This window comes from Phoxinus phoxinus, assembly GCF_949152265.1.
Source record: "Phoxinus phoxinus genome assembly, chromosome: 1".
Lineage (NCBI taxonomy): Eukaryota > Metazoa > Chordata > Actinopteri > Cypriniformes > Leuciscidae > Phoxinus > Phoxinus phoxinus.
In genome coordinates, this window is record NC_136876.1 from 10,398,469 (window position 1) to 10,420,535 (window position 22,067).

Here is a 22,067-nt window from a genome sequence, read left to right on the forward strand (position 1 = left end):
GATGGTGTTAGTGCAGTCATACTGATAATATTACTGAAACACACACACACACAATCACCTTCAGACAGCTCACAGATCTGCGCTTGAGGGGATAACTGTAAAAACAAAATAACAAGATGAGAGATCAAATACACACCGTTGTTGTTTTTATTGTGTGTGAGTGTGTGTGAACTCTGACCTTTTGAGCTCTGCGTGCGCGTGGACTGGGACTCAGATCGACTGAACAGCACGGCCCGAAACACTGATCCTCACTGAACAATGACAGATGAGACTACACACACACACACACACACACACACACACACACACACACACACACACACACACACACACACACACACACACACACACACACACACACACACACACACACACACACACACACACACACACACACACACACACACACACACACACACACACACACACACACACACACACCTGTTAGGATCTCTTGAGGTGACAGCATTCAATTTAACAGATAAATGTACACTAAACACAAATACAATAAATGAAAACAGCTCAAATTCACGATGTAAACAGACATAAATTGTATATTTAATTAGTAATTCCGTTATTTTTATTGAAAAACCAGGATCCCATGCTCTGGATATATAAAAAAGTTTTTAAAAAAAGAAAAAAAAAAAAAAGAAAAAAAAAAGTGATATATGAAAATGTATAAGATCTAAACAAGTCATTGAAATGAATTAAAACCCTAAAAAGTTATGGAAATTAATAAAATCTTAAAAAGTCATGTCAAATATTAAAAACATACATATTTATGTATAAATAAGATCTAAAAAAAGTCACGTGAATGTAATTTTCATGAAAATGATTAAGACCTTAAAAGAGCCTGTAAATTATAAAAAAACTGAAATATTCACGTAAATTATTAAATTTTTTAAAAGTAATATCAAATATTAAAAAAACAAATATTTATGTATATTAATAAGACATTAAAAAGGCATGTAAATGACTAAAAAGGTAAATATTTGTAACTTTTTATAGTAATAACTTTTTTTTATGTTTCGTTATTTGGACTCTTTAAATATTCCTGCAAAGGCCTAAAGCTGGCGAGCAGCTGCTGGTGTAGTGTTGGCCAGTGAGAGGTGCAGTCGTACGTAGTGCAGGCAGGTGGCGCTCTGCTCCCTCTGCTCTCGAGTCCTCTCCGTCTCTCTCTGCTGCTGCTCCAGGCTGCTCTGCAGCTCCGCCAGCCGCTTGCGCAGACGGTTCTTGTCCAGCAGGCAGTCGGTGAACTCCAGCTGCACACCGTCACGACTGCGCAGCGCCTGAACACACACACACACACAGAAGAGTGGACGTGTGTGCTCTACAGTGGACTTTTATTTATTTCCCAGCTAACAAAAATATGTTCTAAATAGGTTACTTTTCTAAAAATGTTAAGGAAACATTCCATTTTAGAATTTTGCCAACATTTTGGATTCTGAACTAAAACTTGTCACGAGTCGCCTGCAGCGCGCTCTACAAGACGAAGGTGTGTGTGTGTGTGTGTGTGTGTGTGTGTGTGTGTGTGTGTGTGTGTGTGTACCTGGTCTCTCTCTCTCTCCAGCTCCATGATCTGGGTGAAGTAGGACACACTCCTGCTCTGCTCCGTCTCCCAGTCCAGCTGCAGAGACCTGAGGCGCAGCTGAAGCTGCTCACACTGAAACGCCAGCTACACACACATGGATATATATATATATATATATATATATATATATATATATATATATGTATATACATATTTATATATATAATCTCCTTCAATAGACTACATGAACTTAATTTATTAAAATATATTCAATAAAATGTATGGATTTAGAGGTCACTGAATTTATTTTCTTAATGACACTATTGTAATATTATACAATATTGTAAAATTATCATGCAATTATAAGTGAACTGATTACGGAAATTAAAGGGCTGATGCTGTTTTTCCAGTTTATTACTGTAAAAATGTTTTGGCGTAATTTTTGAAGACATTTTTATTTATGCTTTTAAAAAGCATTATTTAGAAGGTATCTGAAGCATCTGTATTGTATAAAGCAACATATAAATAAAGTTGACTATAAAGCATTCTAACACTCTAAAACATTTTCAACCTACACATTATAATCTGAATTTAGCTATTAGTTAGGGGCAATGTATACGTCCGATTGATTGTGATTGCGAGATTTGCATCTCAATCCCCGCAGCGGGTATGAATCCGGAAGCAGAAGCACGCACCGTTTGTCTTTCGCTTCGGAGCCGATCGGTGTTGATGTCTCTGAAGCGTGTTGTTGTTTTTGCAACGAGCGAGTGTGTCGGCGCTTTTTCAGGAAGTCTCCTCTGGTGCTGGTGTTTCTACAGCCTAAGCCCTGTCCCATCTCTGCCTCGATAAATGCGGGGGGGGGGGGGGGGGGGGGAATCAGGAGGCTTTTGCTAGGCACTGGAAGGAGCCAGCACTAGGTGGCGTGTTACTTGGGATCCCAATCCCAGTCCCGTTGCCACCATTGCTGGACCACCGCTGACCCGGGCTTCCGCTCGGCTCTTCAGCGGAAAAATAAATGGTGCGTGCATTCTGCTTCCCGATGCAAATCTCGCACGCCAATGTGCATTGACTCGTTTAAAGGGATACTTCCCCTCTGGAAAGATGAATGTATATTTAAAATGGGTCATTTATGTAGTAGAAATGTGAAATTATTTATGAATTTGGAGCCTTCTAGACTGAGAAAAGCCAGAAAATGTATTTGTGGCTTATGGGGATGAAAGACAACAACTCCCAGAATGCACTTGCTTCGCTGCCCTACGAGGCCGCTCCCAAGCCACGCCTACCGGTAAGATCGCAGTAAACAACAAGGCTATGCTACTAGTGAGTCTCCGTGACAAGTCTGCCCGGGATTTTGATATCTTCCAAAATGTCCAGGATTCGGCTTTTGCGTTCTACAGTCGCCATTCCTCATGTTTACTGCGGCGAGCAGGACGAGACTGACGGCCGCGGGAGAACGACGCGAGGTGGCGTGATTACTGATGAGCGGCGCCTGTGAGACGCACCGGTCTCGTATCTCTCACGGAGGAGCGGGAATTTTCTTAGCAATGTTAAAACGCACATCAACCGATCACTTGTTTAGCGTTCATGTAAACACTACATTCAGATTCACCAATCGGGATGACTTCAGTTAGATTGAAACAAAAGGTGTGCATGTAAACAATGAATGGCGACCGCAGAAAGCAAAAGCCGAATCCCGGACATTTTGGATGATCTCGACGGCCGGACATGTCCGGGAAAATGAGGATGGTCACCGCTACTACTCCGCTTTCTCCACAGAACAAGAGTCTGTTAGCTTAGCGTCCAAATAAAAGATGGCTGACACTATATGTACATTCTGTGAGTGAGATCCCCCCTCTATGGGCGTGTTGAAAACATGCGGATCTAGAGCCTTCTACTGGCTGTAGTTTTTAGCCTCTTGCCAAAAAATCCTCAGATGACGCAAAATGACGATTTTTGCGTCATCTGAGAATTTTTGTACATACGTAACCGAGATGTTTCCTCTCACTTTCTCTCTCTGCGTCTCCGAGCTCTCCAGCTCCCCCTGCAGTCGGGCGATGGCGCCGCACAACTCCTGCCGCTGCTCCACCGCCTCCCGCCGGTCCTGCTGGAGGATGTCCAACAGAGCCTACACACACACACACACACACATTACTCACACTCCCGTAAGTGTAACGATGAGCTGAGAGAGTCTTGTTGTGACTGACCTGATTTCCAGAGTCATGCTCTGTCTTTCTCACAGTGAGCGGCGGCGTCTCCATCGGGCCTGCAGAGGCGCCGTCACACGCCTCGCTGCTCGCGGGATGCATCGGTGAGGGGGCGGAGCCATCGTCGGCTCTTTTCTCCAATCTCTTCCTGAGCTGCTCCACCTGCGGACACACCTTCTGTAAGCCTGGCATGAACTCGGTGCAGGACTAAACTACATTATTCATAGTGTCTCAACCAGACAAGTGATAACAGTGATTACAGAGATAACAGGAAAATAATGCAACAATGTTTGTTTCTAGAAGAAAACAGCATCACAGTCCAGCTTAAGTAAGTTCAGTGATGGTTCATTTTTGTTGTAAAAAAAAGTGATTAATTTGGTTCATTTATATATATTTAGCCGCACTGTCATCGTCCAGCTCAGTTCAGTTCTCATATAATGTTGTCAACGCAGGCAGATCAATAATATTGTTGAATATTAAACAAACTACAAACAGTGTGTATCGTATATCCATCAATGGTCGCCTCTCATGACCAATGAGCCTCTAATTCACACTGAAGACCTCTTTTAAAACCATATAGTCAACACTTCAATAAATGTTTCAACTGATCAACAGGTGATCATGGGAGACGAGTCTTAATTTTCCGTGTGTTGTACCTCTGCGAGTATTTCTCTCTCGCGCACAGAAGCTTTGCGCTGTTCCTCTAGCGCTCGCGAGTATTTCACAGCCTGCTCCAGGTGTCTGTCCTTCAGCAAACCCAACTCACGGGTAGAAGACTCCCAGTCATGCCTCAGCCTGACCCGGAAACACACAGGTACACAGCAAAATCCCCAGTGTTAAATTAACACTGATCGGAGCATATATGGTCCCACTCTGCAGAGTGTTAAAATAACACTGAATCAGTGTTAAAGTTAATGAGATAATTAAGTGATTAATCAAGTGATGATTGAACATTAATGATGGACACCTGCTGTTAACAAGCAGAATCACTGAAGAACAGAGAAACACAAGAACTACAACTGACTTTTAGTCACAGCTTTAAATTAAATCAGCTGAAGATAAAAATAAGACATTCAATCTCTAAAGATTTCTGCAGAGGAGGATTAAACAACTCCACAAACAGCATTACCAGCTTCACTTATTACTAACCAGACTGACTTTATTTCTGGTATATGTCTATGGACAAAAGTTTAGATGTCGATGTTAAAAAAAAAAGGTCACCATTATGGAGATCAGTATTTCATTTAGTTGGGCAGTTTGACTCATAACATTTTAAGTGCAATTTTGCTCTTTGTAACAATATTTACCAAAACTTATAATATGTTACAAAAGAAGCTAAAAATATTACATGTCCTGGTGTTATCGTTTTCATTATTATAAAGATGAAAGATTCATTAATCTTATCCCTGACAAAAAACAAAAGTTGGTACTAGTTATTAATAAAAGTCACTTTTTTTTACACAGAGCAGTCATCCTGAATTAAAAATTTTATATAACTTTCAGATTTTTTTTGAAAATTATTATTTTTATATTAGAAACGACAGACATCAAGAATCAGAGTATGAATCTCAACAATGGTGACATGCTTCATGCTGCAATGCATGCTGGGAGCCATGATTTTTATACTATGGTGCCTCCCATAATGCATTGCGGCATAAAGCATGTCACCATTAATGAGATTCATACTCTGATTCTTGATGTCTGTGTGTTTGTCCAAAGATTATTTTCCCAATATTTAAAAAATAAAGATTCAGCTTGATGACTGATCTATAGAAGGAAATGAATGTTATTGAAAATCTATTAATACCAAATAACCATTTTCAGTAAATGATAGCATTTTTTAATATTTGTACTTGTTGAAAACTATAGGCCTATCTCCTGACCATCCTTGTTGCTGGCTTTCTTTGCAACCTTTGTGTGTTTTGGTAAATACTGTTACAACGACCATGAAATCAAATAATAAAAAAAAAGAATCAAATTGCACAACTAAAGGCAACACTGTTCACCATAATGGTGATTTTTAAATGGTGACTAAAACATCAACATCTAAACCTCTGTTAATTCTCAATAAAACTTCTGTAGACATTTGACAGAAATAAAGTCAGTCCTGGTTAGTAATAAGTGAAGCTGGTAATGCTGTTTGTGGAGTTGTTTAATCGTTCACTGTTGAGATCTTCACAGATTTAATGTGTTATTTTTATCTTCAGCTGATTTAATTTAAAGCTGTGACTAAAAGTCAGTTGTAGTTCTTGTGTTTCTCTTTCCTTCAGTGATTCTGCTTGTTAACAGCAGGTGTTCATCATTAATGTTCAATCATCACTTGATTAATCACTTAATTATCTCATTAACTTTAACACTGCTTCAGTGTTATTTTAACACTCTGTAGAGTGGGACCATATATGCTCCGAGCAGTGTTGATTTAACACTGGGGATTTTGCTGTGTAGAAACAGGTTTGAAAGTAACTAATACTTTTATTGAGCAAGGATGTGCATTAACATTCTTTTTATACACACACATATATATATATATATATATATATATATATATATATATATATATATATATATATACATATATATATATATATATATATATATATATATATATATATATATATATATATATATACATACATATATATTAGGGGTGCAACGGTTCAAATTACTCACGGTTCAAAAAAGGCAAAAGATGACTACTGTCAAATAAGAATATGAACAAATAATCAAACTACAAAAAACAGCACAAATAAATACAATGGAGAAAAGATACTAATAAAATAAACAGTGGTTTTCAGATTTACAGCTATCTAATACCGGTATTCGTTTTTTAAGGTACAGAAATTGAATAAAGCGATCAAATGTAAAATAACATTGCATATAATATTCACTGTAGAAATTAAATAAAGATGAATCATTATTATACCATGGTCTGGATGAATACTCGATTCTGATTGGCTGCAGGGTGTCCATTAAAAAGTGATGTAGGACACCTACTGAAGGAGTTCTAAAACCGTTAGATTTCGATTGTGAAACGAATTAAAATATAAACTAATGTTTTAAAAATGTGTTATTTGACAAGTGAACATGGTATAAGCGGCTTAATTATCTTTCTCGACCGTTAGCGCTCACTTAAGACGTAACCGACTATGTTTGCTAGGATACTGGCCAAGATGAGCAAGTTGACATGATTTTGTGTGAATTACGACTTCAAGACTTGAAAGAGAGCTCAATATTTTGCGGCTATCTTGAGACGTGGCTTTCTGTGAGCGCGCTTCGGGTGAGCACACACAAATCTTCTTACAGTTTCACATCTTCTTGCGCTCGAATGTTTAAATTGGCGAGGCTAAAATGACTTTAGTTTAGACACAGGTAGTAACCCCAAGATGGGCATGGGGTACTTTCCATAAGATCATCTCTAAATGTAAATCAAACCAGCTATTAGGAGAACTGAAATAAAGCCATCCCAATCTCTAGGTATGGTGAAGGTTGTGTAATGTTATGTATTTTAATCCCAAAGGCCAAGGGAACTTCATCAGGATGCATTGTATCCTGGATCCAGGCCTTTAAAAATATAAATCTGCCTGCCTCTATGGGAATTTAACATTGGGGTGTCCTGACTTATGCACCCTGTATCTTAAGGAAGAACATTTATTTATTTACGATACATTATTCATTCACAAAGAAAATTGGTGTCCTGAAAGGTTGGAGTTTTCCTCATTTTTTAAATTAAGGCATTAAAGCGGCACTCGGTAACTCTAGCCACCGCTTTGCTGATTTTCTCAACGAGCTCCCCTACAGCTGCGGTGCGTATATTTTTCACATCACTGTCGTAAAGTCACTTGCGGCGCGCCGGTGCCCTCCTCCCCCTTTCTACCTCTGCTCATGTGCTTTTGTTATGGTCTGAGCCGGTGTGGTGAACAAATGAGTCCCAGACGCACCAACTTTATCGTGTGGAGCTATGTCTACCGAGGTGGGTAATACATCATACACAGTATCATAAAGCAGTTTGTGTTTCTCGTTCTTTCTCGCTTCTCACGAGAATTCCTATTTTCAACTTACCGGGACGTTAGTCCCAATGTTGCAAGGCTGGTTTTCCACCTGGGAACGCTGGGGGGAGCGGGGGAAGTAACCATTCTCACCAGAACAGATTATTTAACCATCCAAATGATTTCTAAACGGATTTATTAAGCTGAAAAAGTTACCAAGTGCACCTTTAAGATAAATTTCCAAAAGATGATTTTTTATTCCTCTTTTTAGTCAACTTTAGCATGGGTGTGTTCATTTATGCTAAGCACTGTACATGTACCTCTCCTGCTGTATCCGGTCCTGTCGCAGCTCTTGCGCTTTGCGTTCAGCTCTGCTGCGCTCCTCCTCGGCCACACGGCAGCGCTGAGACAGGCGCCGCTCGCACAGACGACTGCCGCGCAACTGTTCCCGCAGCTTACGCACCTCCAGCAGCAGAAACTGAGTCAGACCCTCAGGACCCTCCTCATCTACACACACAATATTACACAAATAACATTAAACTGCCGCATGAATGACCACTAAAGTCGTCTTTTCTTCCCTATGGTGACGTATATCCACATGAGACCACTTCTCAAACAAGAACACATGTGCGGCAGGGCTTGATTTTGGCCTTGGGGAATTGATTGGATGTTTGTGGATTGCTATTGGTGGATCTGATTTTGATTGACAGGTTGCCCCGCCCTCACGCCACTGAACACGGCATCAGAGAAGAGAGGAGAGGTAAGAAGGAGGGGAAGTTATTTTTGATTCAAGATTGCGAAGCACATGAATTTAAAATGTAAAAATCCAGTCAGATCCTCATTGACAAAATCCAGTCCCGTTTCTCTCGGACACACGTCACGACAGGGGAGAAAAGACTAGAGCGACTTCCGTCTCGTGCCGACTTTAAACGGCTGAAATGTGACGCATTCACACACCCAGCATGATGGAGCAGCGTTGAGTCGGTTGTTGTCCGGTCAGCTGTGTGAATTGCTCCGGATGATAAAACTCCAGTGACTCCATGAAAGCCTGTAGGCCGCGCTCGCCACGCCCCCTCAGGATGTCCAATAAACGGCCTGCACACAACAACCAATCACATCACTGCACACTGATACTGACACACGCGCCCACCAATCACAGCAAACTGTACATCGTCTCTCTGTAAATGTGAAGGTTTGCTTCTAAAGTCACATACTATCCATCCTAAATAGTATGTGATGCGAGGATGAGTGTGTACTAAAGCAAATCACACTGACAGTATGTGTGTGTGTGTGCTATTTACAGTCAAATTTGCATTGGTAAATGAGTGTTGGGCTAATATTATCACATTTATTTACCGTGTATAGTGATTTATATAATACAGATTGCTTCACAGAAATAAACAGGACAATACAAGTGTTGTAAAATTCACCAATTATGAAACAACTGTAAAGCAGCTCTGGAATATAATAGTCATTATTCAGCTTAATTCAGTTCGAGTTTTGTTCTCATCCGATTGTGTCAAGTGCAGTCAAATCGATAACATTTCTAATTGTTAATCGTCTTTAAGCCCATATCTTACCCACAACCCTTTTCTTTACACAAGAGGAATATATATATTTTTTTGTTTCCCTATTGACTTTTCCAGGTGTGCGTGTGAGGAATGTGAGGCTGAAGATTTTCAATGAATGAACCCGAGCGCAAACAGTAAGAACAAACGCGTCTTGTGGTGCCATGACTCAATCTTATGACGAAGTTTGTACTTTACACTAGTGAGGGGACAAATGGAGCAGAGGGCTGAATCAATTGAACCAAATGATTCACTCTTTTGAAATGAGTCATTCTAACCTTTAAATTACGTTCTATTCACATTAAGGAAACTGGACATTTTTATGTTCTTAGAATGTTACAAAGCAGCATTATTATTGAGTTGTTAGTCAAATTAGTTAAGAATGTTTTGTTCCTCTAACATCAAGAAAACTAGACATTTTAATGTTTTAATGTTAACGTTTTGCCACTGAGATCTACAGAAAGTATTTGGTAGCACTGTGTGAGTTTTCCTACATCTTGAAACTTTTAGTTTTACAAATGGGGCCAATCTTTGAAGGATGAACAAATGTTTTGGTCATCACATTAAAAATAACATGTAAATATGATATTATAGTTTTGATGAGCTGGAAAAAGATGTGTTGTACGCGTTTGACTATTTCTGTCACAATGCCATAGTTACAGTTAGTGTTACTACATTCACTCCATGGTGAATGTTGCTGATCTGTGGGATCTTCATTCATGGCACAATGTTTCTCCTGGTTTTCCCGTCAGCGCTGTTTGATCTGATATCTATGGTTTATAACAGAGAACTCTGCGGCGACTCTGAATGTTTCTCACTGGATCTCGCAGCGCTGTGTAGTAACGGTGTCGCGTGATCGAGATCGGTCTGCGAATGGCGAGTAGCTTGCGGCGCTGTCTATCATTGGTCTGATCTAATAAACGGTCCGTGAAGCACAAATGAGTAGCGCAGTTCATTTCGTTTGCCATTTGATGCCGAGGAACTTTGTGGTTGACATATAGACTATCAAATTTTGGTCGCAGTCTAGTCTGCAGCCCTGTATGACAAAACGAAGCCTCATTTCACATGACTTTACGTGCTACAAAGCACTGATTCAAAACAAAAGATTTGTAAACATTTCAAAGCAGCGTTTCAAAAGCGCCCATCACTACTTAAAGGGGTGGAAAAGTATGATTTCACTTTTCTAACTTTAGTTAGTGTGTAATGTTGCTGTTTGAGCATAAACAACATCTGCAAAGTTACAACGCTCAAAGTTCAAAGCAAAGGAAGATATTTGCTTTTAAAGAAAAGGACTACAACAAACGTGTTAGTGACATCAGCAACCCTAAAATGTACATAAGCCCCGCCCCCGGGAACACAGTCCATGTTGAGAAGAGTAAGAGTTGTTGTAGTCGAGCACATTTGTGAGTCAGCTCAAACTTTAGCATCCGTCTTTTCACATGCAATAGAAAGTCACTCTGTGTGCATCTCACAACAGTTCCTATACGAGCGATTTATAGATTATCATGACAGAATATGCTAATTGAAGATAGTTAACTCCACATCCGCAACATAAATTCATCAACTAATCATTCAGAGACGTCCTGTTGCTTCTACATGTTGTCACTTCTTCTTGAGTCTCTCCATCTTTGTCTGACTCCGGTTTAACATTAAAGGCAGAACAGTTTCTTTCATTTTAGTGTGTGTCTGCGTGAGGTAATCAGCTGCTAACACACACCAGCTCTTGAAGCCCCGCCCTCTGCAGCAGCTCATTTGCATTTAAAGGGCCAGGCACAAAACGGTGTGTTTTTGCAAATCCTCAAAAAGTTACAACTTTAAGATGCTATATAAACATATCTGTGTGGTATTTTGTGCTAAAACTTCACACACACACTCTGGGGACATCAGAGATTTATCTTACATCTTGTGAAAATGGCATTTTACCACCCCTTTAATGTGCGCTGTGATGTGATTGACGTGTGGTGTCGTGCATCCTCACCGGCTCTGCTGATTCTCATCGGATACTGACTGGAGTTGAGCACCTCGTCCTCGTCCTGCTCGTCGATCACCTTACACTGCCGCAGATACGGCGTCAGCTTCGCCGGGTTTAAAACGCGGGTCAGTTTGTGTCGGACTCCTTCCACTCGCTCCCAGAGCTCCTCGCACTTCTCCTCCTCAGACGGGGTCATGACCGAGCTCTCGTCTCCCTGCAGCCATTCACCTGTGGAAACACAAGGTCTTCACAGGGGGCTCTTCTCAAGTGTAGGTGTAGCAGGGAACTACACTAACCTTTTCCACTGGTGGCACATGCGCTACTAACTTTTTCAGTTACTGGCGCAAAACATGATTTGGTCGCACAAATTATTTATAGTAAGCCGCTCTGGATAATAATGAACAATAATAAAACTATTGCATACAGATGTGCTTTTTATTTTACTTGCCATCTTTTAAACCACATGCCGCCTTGTTGTCTTTAACATTGGTTGGGATAGATTTACTGCAATAGAAAATACAGTACACAATTAAGTGCACAATTCATTTCTTTTGGATTTCAACATGCTATGGTTGGCACAGATGGGCAGACTCCTGAACTCTTAAGGAAAAATAAAATAAATATAATCCATTAAATAATAATATAATAATATAATTTCAGCAGCTATTGACTTTTACACTTCGCATCCTTCATACTGTCATAGTTTACATGGACACCTTTTGGTTCAATCGGAATGAAATCAATACGATTGATGAATCCGAACATGGTGTTTACATGAACGATAAATAAAGTAATTGGGTTGATGTGCGCGTTTCTATGTCACAAGTTTCAAATCGGAATTGATTTTTTGACATGCGCACACTGCACAAATATACGCTGTTCGCGCATAACTATTCTCCTCTATTCCCAGATAGCAAACAGTCATTGAAACTATGTTAAATCAACATTCCGTTGTCAACGTTAAGTCATTGAATCAACGTCGAAAAATGATGTTGATTCTACATCATTTTGCACCCATTTTTAATATTGAAACAACATTGAAATCCCGTCCATATATCAACGTAATTTCAATGGTATTTCAATTATCAGGAATATTGAAACAATGTTGAAATTTCAACTGAACTAAGGATCAACGTGATTTCAATGGAATTTCAATCGTTATTAAGCCATAGAAAATGATTGCTAGGCATACGAAAATAATGCCCTAAATTAAATATCCTAATAAATATCCTGCTTTATCTACAACCAGGATGTTAAAAGTGAGGATACATTTGAAAGCTGCCTAGCCTAAAACACTGACCACACCACAACATTTAAGGTAAAAACAAATTCATTTTATTAGCCTTATTTCATTATTTGTCCTCTTTAGGCAATTTACAGTTCATGGTCCTCTGACGTCTGAATGGTGTCGTCCAGTCCCTCCTGCTCAGTCTTGCGCAGCACAGCCACTTTTGCACAGCCAGTAAATTAGGTGACGCCGGCTGTCCCCATCTGCCGTAAGAGCGTCTAAAACAGAAAATACAAGTACAATGCAAAAAATTTGCCTTTAAGTTAAACAGAGAACACCCACATATTTGCACACTTGGAAACAAATTACAGTTACCGCTAGGCCTACAAGCTCAGAAAAAGCATGTCAGAACAAAACGCCAATGAAATGTATAACCGGCAAAGCTTTAAGCACGAGCAAATAATAACTTTTGTGATTAAGTGCACGAATAAGTGCAGTGTTCTGTGAGTGTAACTGCCGCTGCGTTAACGTGTGATGTGAATGTACGTCGAGTTAGTTGTAGGCTACAGTGTTGGAACGGAGCCGACAGAACTGAATGTGCGCTGTAGCACGATACCATATTTCTTCAAAAGCAGATCGTGGCGACATTTTAATAAAATCTATTTCAATGTCTGCAGCACTGCGTCATGTTAATAACAGTATTTGATTTAGTAGGCTACAATATCGAACATTAAGCAAGCTTAATTACCTGATCGTATCGGTCCGGGTCCAGAAATGAGCGCTGTCCGTAGCAGTACGTTGGTCTACCACCCGTTGATCTCCCGGTCATCCAAAAATCGATGGATTTTCAATCATATTTCCCGGTCAACGATATGTCGATGACTTTTCAACCACAGGTCGTTTCCCGGTCAACTCTAAATCAATGACTTTTCAACACATTGGCAATCGCCCGGTAAACCAAATATCAATGCTTAATCAATCATAAAGATAACTATAGATCAATGTTGTTCCAATGTTGTTGCCATCAACATTAATAACGTCAGGTTTCATCGATATATTAATGGTGATTCAACATTTATTTTGCATTGAAATTTCAATATCAACCATAATGATGATTCAGATGGAAAATCAATGTTTATTCAATGTTGGCTTGCTGTCTGGGTAACCACTGGTATTCTTCGAGCCACTGGTGTCGAAATTCATATGTCCGTATCGTTTTTCCCGCGTGTGCTTTTCCTGACGAATCCTTCTCAGCCTCATCATTCTCACTCACAGGCTCCGTTTGACATATCGAATCGACATCAAGTGATGGTTCTGTTACACTTGAACTTCCCTTCTAAAATGTAAAATGTTTGTCCGCTTCATTTCAACATGTGCAAGATTGTAGGCTATGTTGAGATATACGATTGCTGCGTGTCTTAACGAGAGGTTTTCCGGGAGGGGGCTCAGTCAGAGCACGTTATAAAATGCTATGGGCTATGCTCGCTAACATAACATTAAATTATTTATCTTATTTTTCGTTTTTTACTACAAACTATAAAGCAGTGGACTATAATCATTATTATAATACAATTTAATTGATAAAAGCATCATTGTACTCCGTGTTAAACAATATCTCTGTAAACTGGGTCATCTGACCAATCAACGCAGATTAGCGTCGCGCAAAGGAGGGGTTTGAAAAACGAGTCGTTGAACGAATCATTTGGGAGTCGGTGAGCAAATCAGGTAAAAATAAATGCATATTATACGAAAACAAAAGTGTTTTTTGACATTGCATGCACATAAAACTGTTGTTGGGGACTCCCACAACAACATTAGGAACATTTTAAATGTCATAATAGGTGCCATTTATAATACACATTTCTGTTTTAATAAACGCTCATAGTAAATCATAGCATATTGCCTAAAACATAAGGTAGGTACAAAAATAATCAGTGATACATTTGCGACCCATTCAAAATTAGGGTCGCAATGGCATTTCAAAAGGTCGCATATGCGACCATTTTGGTCGCAGTGTAGGTAGCAAGAAAAGTGGCTAAATTGTGCCCGTTTCCTGTTTTTGTGGTTGTTGTATACATCAAAGATGGTAATATATAGGTCAGAAAACAGCTTATAGGTCACAACTCACACCTACATACTTACACAACAAATCATCAACACTCCAGATGTGACATATTCACTAAATTCAGTATAGAAGCAGCGCTACAGCACACATTGTAAAAGCTTAGAGAAAGATGAGTTTAAATCACATTTTAACAACATCATTGAAATTTAAGCTGTTTATAAACATCAAAAAAAGAGATGTTTTATGAGGAAAATCTGTACCTGACCCGAATCGACCGTATCACTTTTTTCCCAAACATGACCTGCATAAATTAACTTGAAAATTAAAAAACATGACTTAGAAAAAAGTTAAGCGCCCAAACAAATAATGGAATTCAAAAAAAATGATGTCTTCTTGCTCCCTTTGGTAAAAGCACATTTACTTGAAATAATTAAAACAGTCAAATATTTATTTAAAAGTTGAACCTCTTGATTTTCCAGATCCAAACATCTCAATCATGAAACATTTCATGTCAGTGAATCGGTGAGTGAATCGCTGAACAAGATTGCTTGACAATATAATTCAAAAGATTCAAATATCAGGGTTACAATGACTGTAGAGTGATGGGAGATTTACAGCAACAGAGTCCAAATCTGTGGCGCACAAATGCATGCTACACACCCTCACGGCAATTTATAGCTATTTTACAATCTGGTGGCCATTTATATCAATTTTAAGTCTTGATGGCAATTCTTATTTTTTGTTTTGCCGGCAATTCGAAGCTCCTTTACATTTTGCCGCCAATTCGTAGCTATTTTTACGTTTTGGCAGCAATTCGGAGCTATCTTACGGGCAATTTGTAGCTTTTTTACGTTTTTGCTGCTATTTGTATCTATTTTACGTTTTTGCTGCTATAGCTATTTTACGGTTTCAAATCAATTCAATTCAAATCTGTTTTATGTTTTGCCGGCAATTCGTCACTATTTACGCTTTGGCAGCAATTCGAATCTATCTTCTGGACAATTTGTAGCTATTTTACGTTTTGACTGCAACTTAAAGCTACACTGTTAGACCTTACCGGGTTTTTTTACAGTAAAATACTGGCAACACTGTTGCCAGTAATTTACTGTTATTTGTACAGTTATTTACTGTATTATACAGTTTGTTACTGTAAAATGCACTAAATTAAAATTTGACTTAAAACTAATTTCACTTGCAGAAACCGACTGCCTTAAATTGACCAACTGTAATTTAAATGTGTAAAACTAAAATGTGTAATGCATTAATAATGTGAGAAAAGTGTTAAGAACTTCCATTAGAAACCATTAAAAAACTTAAGTACATAAAAAGATTTCCACTGAACCAGCAATTACATTCTGTTAAATAAAGCAACATGCAGCGTATCATCGATGTTTCTAGATCTTCTGCTGGACTGAAGCACAGGCTCTACTCTTCAGCACAATGGTGACCCAAAAAACAAAATTTTACAGTAAACTACTGGCAACAGTGTTGCCAGTATAAACCTGTTATATAACTTACAGTTTATTACTGTTAAAATACATTTTGTGGGTGTGTCTTTTTATCTTACACTGTTAACCCTTTCAACCCCACAGGAACATCCGCACTACAAAGAGTAAAAAGTAACATTGACGCAGTGTTGCAGTGAGATAATTAAGATCATTAAGTGAATATGTAAGTGATTGTTGAGCATTAGTGATGAACACCTGCTGTTAACAAGCAGAATCACTGAAGGAAAGAGGAACACAAGAACAGAAAATAGAGAAACACAAGAACTACAACTGACTTCCAGCCATAACACATTATTACACGTATTATTAACCAGTTTGACTTTATTTCTGTCATATATCTACAGAAGTAGTTATTGAGATGTTTAATTGAAAATGTTTGATTTGAAGTTACCATTATAGAGATCAGTGTTTGCTTTAGTTGGGTCGCTGATGCTAACATATTATTTAATCTATTGCTGCTTGAGCTGTGTTTTTGCATGTCACACTTGTGCACACACACAGTTTGTGAATGATCGTGGTTATATTCACTATCATGACAAAATCATTATGTGGCCTGTCCATTCACTAAGAAGTTAGTTCTCTCTCATTCAGAGTTTAATTCTCAATCAAAAGTGTTACGTTACCACCACTGTGAAACAACAGCAACAATGACTAATTTATTTGTAACACATGCATAACCAAAAATAAAAGAGCTACACTGTCTTGTAGAAACACAGAAATATCACAAATTAGAACATGCATCTCAACAATGGTAGGAATATATTTTTTTTAAATTATTATTCATGCAGCAGAGCATGCTGGGAGTTTTATACTATCCTGGTACCCAGCATGCATTGCGACATGAAACTTTTGATCATCACCATTGTTGAGATTCATATGATGATTGTTGATGTCTGTGTGTGTCAGAGTCAAGCAGGAATTAATACAATTTTAATGCACTATATGATTTCAAAAAATTTCAGTTGACCTGATTTCAGAAATATTGCTGTATTTCATGTTGTAGATTATCATATATATGATATTAAACCAAAAAATTCACAGCTCACATATATTAAAAAATAATAAATCATGTATGATTTTGAAATCACAAAACCAAAAACTCCTGATCAATTTCCCCTTGACTTTTCTTGCTGTAACAAATGTGCTTTATTACCTCACTGTTACAGCAGCTGAAGAGAGCTGAATGAACGAAGTCTTTGAGTTAAGGTACAAGACACCAACTTAAGCAAATACTGATCTCCATCATGGTGACAACAAACTTTATTATTAACTAAATCCCTGTTCATTCTCAACAAGAACTTGAAATAAATAATGTTAAACTGGTTTCACACTCAGTGTGGCTGGAAGTCAGTTGTAGTTCTTGTGTTTCTCTTTTTTCTGTTCTTGTTTCTCTGTCCTTCAGTGATTCTGCTTATCAGGTGTTCATCAGTGTCTCAATTCACTCACTTCTTTTCATTCAAGTGGACTATATTAGTGAACTAATATAGGGAATAGTGAATGAGGGTATAGGGTGTGATTGGGAACACAGCCTCTGAGTGTCGACTTTGAGCGCTGTTAATTCACAGTATATTCCTGTAGGTATATTCCTGTATATTACTGTTTTAATGGAAAATGGTATAATATTGTAAGAATGTGGGCTTTTTCTACAGTAAGGGCTAACAGTGTATTTTACGTTTTGACATCATTTCAAAGCTATTTTATATTCAATTCGTAGCTCCTTTGCATTTTGCCGACAATTCGTAGATTTTTTATGTTTTGCTGGCAATTCATTGATAATTTAAGTTTTGAATTGAGTTGAGTTTATTTTACATAAAAAGTAGCAATACAGTAACAATGAAGTAGCAAAACTTCTTTGTCAAGGATAACAGAATAAAGTTGTATTAACTTATTTCTATTGTGGTCCTTGATTTTTGTTCAAACGTGGACAAACGTCCAGCTAAAATGTTTCACGGAAAAAAAAACTATATGAATGATGTATAAATTATGTTTGTGTGCAAACGTTTTGAGAACTTTATTAAAGACCAGATAATGTTTAACAAACATTATATTCACATACTGGAAGGACGTTTGTTCACAACTTTCAGAGAACCTTGGCAGAACGTTTGCCAAAGTTCTGAAAACGTTTCCTGTTAGCTGGGTTCATGCTTGCTTTTTTCTTACAACATCTTTTAAAATAGCTTGTTTTTCATGAGATTGAGGTGAATGGATGATGAAGATGAAATATCACAGATCCACATGATCATAAAACACAGATGTGAGCATGTAAATGCACTGAGGTCTGAAAGAGCGACTGAAAGACAGCATGTCTCACAGCAGAAGAATGCAGGCGGTACCATCCTCTCACTGTGCACGAGAGATAATCAAACAGACAGAGAGATAACACTGCCAAAGGAAATATATAACTTCATTTTCACCAGGCCTGCCGATACCTGCACACCCACAGGAGATATGAGTAGGTTTCATGTCACTCTCAACTGTGTCTTAGTTGTTTTGAAACATAGCTTTCTGTTTTTTGTCTACAAGCACAAGAAAACATTCTACCAGGATGACTTTCCAAAACAACAATGGTCTTCCTTCTGTCTATGATGAAGATTAGGGGTGTGTGAGGGGCTTGTGTGCGTCTCTGTTCAGGTGAGGCAGGTCCAAACACATGCTGGAATCTCAATGACTGTCTGAAGGAATCCACAGCTGGAAAGTTTACAACTACACACTACACTAACACACCTGATAGGCTTCTAACAAAGCACACAACAACACTACAATTAACACTAACATTAAACTTATACAGACACACTAACAACCCAGCTAACAGGAACGTTCTCAGAACTTACTTTGGCTAAGGTTTTCTCAAAGTTATGTAAAATCGTTATAATGTTACTGTAAGAAGTTACATTAGAAGAGTTAAGAAGAAGAGTTATGTTTTTTTTTTTATATAATAATGTAGTACAATACATAACACATTGTTCATGGAACTTTTTTTTAATCTGACACATTTTAGACGGATGTTCGTCTAAAAAATGTAAACGTTAAAAAAAAAAAAAAAAAATTCCAGAACGTTCTTAAATCATTCCAAAATAGCGTTCCCGTAATGTTTACAAAATGGAATGTTCCCTTAATGTTCGCATGACCATGAACATTAACACCTGGGCTAGTAGTAGTAAAACAACAACACAACAACAGAAGTTTGAAGGTTAAACGTGTTTTGGTCCATAATGTCACATAATGCCAAAAGTATCGTTCTTTAAATCAAACATTGAATGAATTGATTCACTCGGATCTTATTCTGTATTATGAATCGATTCATCAAGCAGCTGATGAGGCTGAACAGATAAACATCTTACCGCTCATGATCCACAGCAGATGAGCAAACGAGATGAGAGAGGGGAAAACGACAGCAACACTTCAGACACAAATCAGAGACGATGAGAAGCCAAGTTTGATGCGAGCTAACCGTCTCTCTCTCTCTCTCTCTCTCTCTCTCTCTCTCTCTCTCTCTCTCTCTCTCTCTCTCTCTCTCTCTCTCTCTCTCTCTCTCTCTCTCTCTCTCTCTCTCTCTTCATTGACTGACGCTATTTAAATATGTAGCCTATGATATAATAGGCTGATTATTTTAGACATCACTCCGTCTATCCAAATACGAGAATGATCCTCAAAATGCCTGAGTCACTCAACATAATGAGTGTGACAGACTAAAGTCACAGTGTAAACTGTGTGTCACGATGTTCGTGTTAATATTTCACTAGAGTAATTAGTCACATTCCGGGCGGGCCAGACTGAGAGAGTGCAGTGACCTCGACAGTTCATGCCGGTGAGGATGAGGATGATCCACTGGAGGGAGACATGACACTGGACATCAACACTGATCGCTTCCCACATAGCAACATTGTGTCGGCCCAGATCCGGCTCAAATCTGGCACACGTGGAAAGATGATCTGGCCCACATGCAGCGTGGAATGACGGCCCTTGGGTGGCCCACTCCTGTTTGCCAGATCTGGGCCACAAGCAGACCATAGCAATGCCACATGTCAGCCAAGAGCAAATAAATAAACCAGAACTGGAGCTTATCTGAGCCACAAAACCTGTGTATATTAAATATGAAGTAATTTCAGCCTTAATAAAGCCTGTTAACAAGTAGAATCACTGAAGGAAAGAAGAGAACAGAAAAAAAAGACAAGCAGAAACACAAGAACTAAAACTGACTTCAGTCACAGCCTTAGAAGAAATCCACTGAAGATAAAAAGAAGACATTAAACCTGTGAAGATCTCAGCAGAGGAGGATTAAAAAACTCCACAAACAGCATTACCAGCTTCACTTTTTACTAACCAGACTGACTTTATTTCTGTCAGACGTCTACAAAAGTTTTATTGAGAATTAAAAGAGGTTTAACTCTGTTTAATTTGAAGTTACCGTAATGGTGATTAGTGTTTCCATTAGTTGGGCTCTTTACTCTTAAAATATTTCTTGTCCATTTTGGCTGTTGTGACAGTGTGTTCTTCAAACACATTTGCAGCAGCAAAGATAGCTAAAGTGAAATGAGATCAGATGATGATGGTGATCTGTTGATGGTTAAATACTAATCATGAAATAGACTGATTCACTAATATAGTTTGACTCTAACGATTGTGTTGTACCATTAATATATTCATATCTCAAACCCTGTGTTTCTGCCGCATGAGATCTGGCAATATTACAACAATCAGTTAGAAGATTTTAACAAACACGAGGACAAAAATCTGATCAATCATAACACACACAGACATCAATAATCAGCGTATGAATCTCAACAATGGTGACAACCAAAAGTACCTAGCTGCAATGCATGCTGGGTACTAGCATTGAACAAAACTCCCAGCATGCATTGCAACATGAATAAATTATGCAGCTGAATTGTCCTATTATTTTGTTTAATTCTAAATATTTGCTTTTATTTTGTTGCTGTTGTTTTTGTTGTGACTTAGTAGATTTTCAGTGCTGTTCTGAAATTATCTGTTTATCTACATATTGTTGATTGTCACCATTGATGAGATTCATACACTGATTGTTGATGTCTGTGTGTGTCATTGCAGGCTAGCTTTTTGTGATCGTGTTTGTTAAAATCTTCTAACTGATTGTTGTAATATTGCCAGACCTCATGCTGCAGTAACACATGATTTGTGATGTGCAAACATTAATAGAACAACACAACTGTTATATTCAAAAGAGATCTGTGAATCAGTCTATTTCATGATGATTTAAAACCATCAACAGATCACCATCATCACCTGACCGGATTCACAATGGCTTTCTTTGCTGCTGAAAATGTGTTTGACACACTGTCATAGCAGCCATAAAGACATAATAAGAGTTAAGAGCCCAACTAATGGAAACACTAATCACTGTTATGGTGACTTTAAATGAAACAGAGTTAAACCTCTGTTAATTCACAATAAAAACTTCTGTAGACGTCTGACAGAAATAAAGTCAGTCTGGTTAGTAATAAGTGAAGCTGGTAATGCTGTTTGTGGAGTTGTTTAATCCTCCTCTGCTGAGATCTTCACAGATTTAATGTCTTCTTTTATCTTCAGTGGATTTCTTCTAAGGCTGTGTCTGAAGTCAGTTTTAGTTCTTGTGTTTCTGCTCGTCTCTTTTTCTGTTCTCTTCTTTCCTTCAGTGATTCTGCTTGTTAACAGGCTTTACTAAGGCTGAAATTACTTTATATTTAATATACACAGATTGTGTGGCTCAGATAAGCTCCAGTTCTGGTTTATTTCTTTGCTCTTGGCTGACATGTGGCATTGCTATGGTCTGCTTGTGGCCCAGATCTGGCAAACAGGAGTGGGCCACCCAAGGGCCGTCATTCCACGCTGCATGTGGGCCAGATCCGCATTCCACAAGTGCCAGATGTGGGCCGGATCTGGGCCGACAAAATGTTGCTATGTGGGTTACGACTGACCGATGATTGTCCTGATTCAGTGTCCGCAATTTCGCGTATTCTTGCTTACTGTAGTATTAGTGCACTGAAAAT

The 22,067-nt window shown here is 38.5% G+C and overlaps 1 protein-coding gene across 3 annotated transcripts in view; it reads right to left on the minus strand.

Moving 5' to 3' along the window:
- The window catches only part of LOC306996228 (caspase recruitment domain-containing protein 10), a 31,858-nt gene extending 12,067 nt beyond the window's left edge, over positions 1-19,791 (minus strand). Inside the window, exons 1-11 of one of the 3 annotated variants that reach the window (XM_079608527.1) lie at positions 19,404-19,791; positions 11,268-11,489; positions 8,679-8,816; positions 8,042-8,228; positions 4,392-4,530; positions 3,736-3,897; positions 3,537-3,656; positions 1,550-1,675; positions 1,122-1,289; positions 179-271; positions 59-95 (exon numbers count right to left, since the gene is read on the minus strand). In XM_079608527.1, the coding sequence (XP_079464653.1) occupies positions 59-95; positions 179-271; positions 1,122-1,289; positions 1,550-1,675; positions 3,537-3,656; positions 3,736-3,897; positions 4,392-4,530; positions 8,042-8,228; positions 8,679-8,816; positions 11,268-11,489; positions 19,404-19,410 (1,399 nt within the window). In that variant the 5' untranslated portion in view covers positions 19,411-19,791. The remainder of the gene's footprint in view (positions 1-58; positions 96-178; positions 272-1,121; positions 1,290-1,549; positions 1,676-3,536; positions 3,657-3,735; positions 3,898-4,391; positions 4,531-8,041; positions 8,229-8,678; positions 8,817-11,267; positions 11,490-19,403) is intronic. The other 2 variants (XM_079608525.1, XM_079608526.1) reach the window with 2 other exon arrangements.
- Between the last annotated feature and the right edge of the window lie 2,276 nt (positions 19,792-22,067).